The sequence below is a fragment of the Chlamydotis macqueenii genome, chromosome 3, assembly GCF_036417535.1.
Source record: "Chlamydotis macqueenii isolate bChlMac1 chromosome 3, bChlMac1.mat, whole genome shotgun sequence".
NCBI lineage: Eukaryota > Metazoa > Chordata > Aves > Otidiformes > Otididae > Chlamydotis > Chlamydotis macqueenii.
Window position 1 is genome coordinate 81,356,088 of NC_141558.1, and position 6,715 is coordinate 81,362,802.

At 38.2% G+C, this 6,715-nt stretch overlaps 1 protein-coding gene across 1 annotated transcript in view; it reads left to right on the forward strand.

Moving 5' to 3' along the window:
- The window catches only part of PLEKHH2 (pleckstrin homology, MyTH4 and FERM domain containing H2), a 52,366-nt gene extending 47,706 nt beyond the window's left edge, over window positions 1-4,660 (forward strand). Inside the window, exons 28-29 of the mRNA XM_086743969.1 lie at window positions 573-710; window positions 1,950-4,660. Coding sequence (XP_086600095.1) covers window positions 573-710; window positions 1,950-2,132 — 321 coding nt within the window. The 3' untranslated portion in view covers window positions 2,133-4,660. The remainder of the gene's footprint in view (window positions 1-572; window positions 711-1,949) is intronic.
- Window positions 4,661-6,715: the final 2,055 nt, after the last annotated feature.

Genomic DNA, 6,715 nt, shown 5'->3' on the forward strand with positions numbered 1-6,715 from the left:
AGTGTGGTGTTGAACATTGAATAGTAAGAGTTGAGGCATAGAAAGCAGAGGAGCCTTGAAGAGCATTTATGTTTCATCAGGGATGTGAAAAAAAGAGAACAGAATTTAATTTCATTTGTGTGTATGTAAACTACAGTACTGCACAAAAAGAAGTCCTGGATTTAAATTCCTTTACATATCTCATACTCTGCTATTTAATTTATTTAGACACTGCTTCAATTTCAAGTGGAATTCCTAAGATTAACTTCTCTCAAAGTCAGTCAAGACTTGTGTAAATTGAATTACACACTTGAGTTGAAACCTGCTTATAACTTTGCTCTAATTTGGAATAGAAACAGATGTCAAACTTAAAAGAGTTATGATCTGCAATGAAAATTCCTCATAGTGAAGGTCTGAATGAAGCTATCCTAAAATGTACAATTAATTTCACGACTCATAAGAGGCTAACAACAACATTCTGAAAAATACACATGTAATTATATTTTTAAAAGAAATATTTGTCATAATCTTGTTTTTCCTGCATTGTCCTGCTTACAGCTTTGTGTTTTGTTTTTTGGGTTTTCTTTTTTAAGCGATTAACAATTACATATACATATAAGAGTCTGATGACTTTCGGAGGCTATCAAGATGATTTTATGTTGGTTGTTAACAATGCTCAGACAAAGGAAAAATCAACCGAAAAACACCTTTTTGCCATGACAAAACCAAAGGTTGGTATATTACCCGAAATAGTTTCCCACCATCTGCTACTTTTCTACTTTTTCTATTTCGTAATCCTTAACAGATGTGAAAGATGAAACACGTTCTTTATTCCTAGCATTCTCAGATTATTGAATTTTGCCAGATGGTTTTAGAGAGTGAAACAATTAGTAATATAACAGCTAACAGTGACAATACTGAAGTGTTCCTTTTCTTTTCATGTTCCTGTCTATAACAGGGAATTTTTCACAGAATTTTTCCGATTTTTTCCCAGAAGGACAAAGAAGGCTGTTAAGGACAGGAAGTATATGCAGTACGTAAAAGCTAGCCCATTTGCTTAATCAGCACCAGAGATAATTTTTAAGAAGGTACATTTATGTTCTACAATGGAATTGTAGAACACAAGATCTGAAAGATCAATCACTTCTTAAAAATCCCCGAATATTTTTACCGTTGGTAAAGAAACTGTTTATACTATTTAAATATCGATTCTCTTCTTCACTGGTAAGACTGACTATATTTTTTAAAAAGCAAAGGTTTCAAAGTGTTTTGCTGTTAGTCAGAACAATTTATGAAACAGAATACAACATGCCACAAAGAATGGAACCTCAGCCACCTGATCAAGGTCAAGATGTCCCTGCTTCTTGCAGGGGAGTTGGACTAGATGACCTTCAAAGGTCCCTTCCAACCCAGACCATTCTATGATTCTATGAAATTTCTATCAAAACACGATTCTTCAAGCAAATAAGCATAATAAAATACATCTGTTCAAGTTTCCCTCAGATTGTGCCCTTATAGGCAAAGTTGTGTGGATTGCAAAAAGAAAATACGGTAAAAAGCTCACAGAAGTCTTTATTCCTTTTAGCTACCCTGCACCTTTGGTTCTCTGAACCCTAGATATTTTCTAGCCAAACTGAGGGAACATACCATGAAAATTTTTTCTAAGAACGTCATCTTTTGGATTTTGAAATCCTTCTCAAAGTGAATGAAGCCATCTGTTTGAATCATTTAAGACTGTGGAAGACAAAGTATCTAGCATACTGATGAGAATAAGATTACACTATTTGCAAGGAGTAAAAGAAAAAAGCTGTATTAGGCATGTCCTCTCTCCCCATCATTAATTTGTTTGATAAAGTACAAGTACTTTTCCAGTTGACGGTGATTGTCACTTGCTAAAAAGTTAGCTATTTTTTCAGCAGTCAAAACATATCACTGCATTTTTCAAAGAGTTTTTTATGTTCCTGTTATAGATTCTTGAGATCACTCTACTGATTGCCAGCTATATTAACAACTTTCATCAGCTGAAAGGAGCTGCTCATCACCTCTCTGCTCCAGCATTACTGACACCTCAGAGTGGACAGAAACTCAAGGAAATGGGAAGTCAGCCACTTCTTGCAAACAACAGACCAACTAAATGTCCCACTTTGTTATGAAAGGATTGTGTATGATGATAATGCATCTTTGTTACAGGGTTTCTACAGTGATGGAAACATAGAGCGTAAGCAGGTCCATAAACAAAAGAAAGGCAGACAGGTTTACATTCATTTCCATGGTACAGAACAGGAGGAGCCCTTTAATTAAAACCCTGGCCTGAACTGGAATGATGGTGAGCCAATTTAAGGATTATGCTTTACTAGGGGTGGCTTGTCCCTTCAGCTCAGAAATAAATGTGCTTGTTGATAGTGGTGGAGAAAGCTGGTCTTGGGAACAATTGTATAGATTTTTACTAGTTTTCTCGATATTTTCTCAGGGACCAAACTGTCTTCAACTCTTCTTCTTTATTTTTCAAAATTATACATGTTATATAAGCTTCATTTTGAAAAGGAATTTTTGTTTAAAAAAAATCAAACACGAAATATTTTCCACTTCTAGCACCCTTCCTTATTTGCAGTACAAGCACCATGGGACAAATTGTGTGATTTGTATAATTGTTTCTCCTTGACAAAAGAAACATAAGCACATCATGTAACTATTATAAATTTAAAGAGTATTCTCATGATACACTCTAGCCTTTGTTATACAGCTATTTTACTTGGCAAATCTTCAGCCTTGGTCTGGTAAATTTCTAAATAATCCCTCTCTGCCCCAGTCTTTTGGAAAAATCTAAATTGGACAGGCGCTGTATTTTGTACAGTTTTGTTAAACAGGATCCCGTACCTAATTTCTTCCTCACTCCAGAAGAATAATATAGTACAGATGCAAGAATGACTCACAATTCAAAACACAAGAATAACACGGAAAGCCATTCCTTGAACGGTTGCAAGTAAACTTGGGAGACATATGTGACATATAAAATCTACGTATAATGTGTATCATGTATATACATTGATTCAGAATAATATTTTGTAAAAGTTGTACTTCTTGTTTTTCATGTGTATCTATACATTTCATGTTATAATACTAATATAACGTTCTTGCACACTGAAGACATTATGCTGCATCTGCACTATTGGACCTAGGAGCACTTTCAAGTTGCCTTTTTCAGCTGCTAGCCTCAGTGCTATGTAGGGTCAAGTATATAAAAATTACACATATTTTTTCTTCCAATCCTCACATTTTTGTTTCTGTGCAATGAAACCACTTCTGCAGGCCCTGAAATAGATCAGCAGCATACTCTAATAGATAATTTAGGTCCAACCACGGAGAAGGTAATCAAATGTAAATCATTGATTTATAGACATTTCACAATTTCCACTTCTGCTTGTGCAGATCATGGATCATTAATCTCTTACTGCTAGCACTCAACGTTTTGGGTTTTTTTTTAAACTACTTAAAACTGAAGTAATTTCACAGTAATGAATTTTCATATTTGAAGGTTGAAAATTTCCTTTAAGATTTTTAAACATTTCAGATACTACACATACTCACATTGAAAGAAAAGGAATTTTCAGCTGTTTGCCCTCTGTGAAAGGTAGGGAGTATCCTCCTGAAGAATTACAATAGACTGGAAGGGAGATACAGGCTGTGAAAAGAACATGCTCTTAAAAAGTGGAAAGACAAACTGGCAGCTGACTTGATAAATACATTTCTTCTGAAAGCTCTCAAAGTCCTGCTACAGCTACTTGTTTACAATACTCAAGCACTGTTTTATGAATGGTACTATGGGCCAATGCTTTGTCTTGAAAATTACAAGCAAATAACAAACATACTATTATCTAGATGCTTTCACATTTGCAATGCGGAAAGAGCTTCCTGGTAACTTTCACCCTTTGGTGGTGGTTGTTGGCACTAGATCCTTCTCTTTCAATGAGGCAGCAGGAGGTTTACCCTGTAGTGGACAGCCAATCTCCTGCCATCATCAAGGAAAGCAAATTGGAAGCTACAAGAGACCTTTGCACCAACTGCAGCACCAACAGCTCAGCTTCCAAACACAGCTATGCAAGTCTCAGGGGCACTTGCTCCATGGCAATACCACACAACATGAGACAGCAAAGCTGAAAATTTCAGAGTCCAGGCAGATAATCTGTTTTGCCTTCCCTGTCCAGCCCAAGCCTTATGAATGATCCCATCTCAGTCTTATCCTTCAGTCATCCACCAAAACAATTCACACTGTGCTACCTAATCCGTGACTAAAGCCCAGGTAGGAACTAGACCTTTCTCACCTTCTGATCTTCAGCAGCGATGACATGAGGGGAGCCATCAAATGAGCAGCAACTTCTGGGATTGATACTGAAAAACTTGCCATGCTCAAGGCTTGCAGGAATAGGTTGTAAAAATATTCTCAGGATGAGATTAATGTGTTAGGACATGCAAGGAAGCTTCACCTTCTGTCACAAACTTCAGAACATCTTTTGTACTTGCTTTGAGCTAGCGGTCAGTAACAATAATCAGTATAAATGGTCAACAAATCTGTGCTTGACAACAACTGAAAGATCACTGGTAACTATCTGTATAAATAATCCCATTGATTTGAAAATAATATTTGGAATGCAATGTAAATTAATATATTACTTGAATTTCACTTTGCCGTGTCAATTTTTGTGCAGCAGTATTAGTAAGGAAACTGGTCGTTTCTAAAACAAGCAAGAGCTTCTGTAGTACAGCAGACAAATTATAAAGCTTTGAGTTTTTCATACAATACACAAAACTAGTGTTTTTCTGTTATTTAGGTTTAAATTCGGTTTATATTTAAATTTAAAGTAGAGACATATATTTCCCTATCAAAGAAGGCTGGTAGGTATTTGGTGTTGGAGTTCCTTGTCAGAATAATACAGTTTTTTATAGGTTAGGTCCTGAAGGAAAAAAATCATCCTTGCATAAAGGAATGTACCACTTAAAGCTTTAGGTAGAGCTTTAATAGTCCATACAGCTTAGTGCAATCCATTAGTTTGAGTTAATTTTAACTAAGGTGATTAGTAACTCAGTAATAATGAATTAGGAAGAAAGCCGTTTCTGAGGGCATTAGCAACAAAGGAAATGAAACTGAGTAAGATGAAGCTTAAAATACTGAAATCTCCAACTTCACTTCCAGATTGGACTTCAGTATAGCTTATTAATTGTACACCCTTACACAGTGCTTTCCCAGCTGAGAGTTTTACTGCAGCATCTTCCACATTTGCCACCTCTCTGCTAGTGAGTAAATCACTGTAAAAATACTTTGCTTCTTAGTGTTGCAGTCTTGCTGTTGCAGTAATATATGCCTAGATCATAGTGCCGGGAGCAATTCCGACCTTGGTTTTGCTTGCTTTGGCAGAGCAAGAGAAACTTTGTCCAGGGTTTTCAGCACCTCTAACTGCTGATTACAGATCACCACTGGCTTCGTATACCAAGATACCAGAAACGTTCTGTTGAAAAGAAATTGATGAAAGAAATTCACTTAGAAAAGCATCAGCATGACTTGCCACAGTACAACACTAAACAATGGAGGTTTTTTCTGGATTTTTATTAGCCAGACCATGGTCTCCATAGGGGGTTAGCAAATGCTTTAGAAGATCCATGTAAAATCTGGAATTTAAATAAAGATGGGAAAATAACCAGATGAAGGCTTCTGGAACTGAAACTGAGTGATTAAGCAAGCTAAACTTAGAAAAAAAACACTAAGTATTACTTAGGGTCTGTAGAAGGCTATATAAGGCTTCTTTGGGAAGTAAGAAGGAACAGTTAAAATTAATTCTGAGTCAGTCATTATCTATGAGGCCACTTTCCTGTTTCTGATCAAAGTTAAGAGATGATTTTACTTTCTAGTCTCTCAAGACACAAAGCAGCTGCTCAGCTACAGGTGGTCAGCTGAATTGCTGTCCTGCATTTTGGGTCACTTTCCTGAGGTAGGACGCTTTTCACTGGTCTTGTCTGGTTCACCTACATTCTACACCCCTTTCATATGCTGGGTCATCCTGCAGATTTACTGCACCCTTTAAATCCTACTTTCTAATCTAACTCTAACACGATCTTTGGATTTGATCTCCGATAGATCGATTTTATTTGAAATAACCTGGCCCCTGTCTCCTGTTTGTTACAGCACCTTACTTTTAATTGTATGTCCCAGTAACTACAAAATAATTACACTGATTTTTTTATACAGCAGTTCACTAGTTAGGGAGCGGGAACTACCTCGGGTCTTGTTTCATTCCCTCTGCTGTTAACAAAGCTGCCTTGGGGACCAGGAGTTTACCAGGAGCCAATGCTTAAGGCTGAGGTAAAATAAAAGACTCCCGGCGTTTCTAACTCGTTTATTCACCCCGGCTTTCTGCACCGCTGAAGTATTTTGTCTCTTCACAAGGCCTACAGTCCAGGTCGCACAAGGACCCAGTGACTCCGCCACCCTCACATCAGCTCCTCACCCCGCCAGCAAGCCGGGGAGCCATTTCCAGCACCCGAAAAACTGAGGCAGCTGCGGGTCCCAGAAACAGCTCCGCGGCCCCGGCAGCGGGCGGGACCCTCGGCGGAACCGCCGCGGGCCTTCACTCACCTCAGGGGCGCGGCGGCCGCAACCCCCGAGGCGGCTGAGCCCGCCGCAGCGCGGGCAACCGGCAGAGAAATTCCTTCCCGCCCGCTTGCCCCACCGCTACCGGCTACG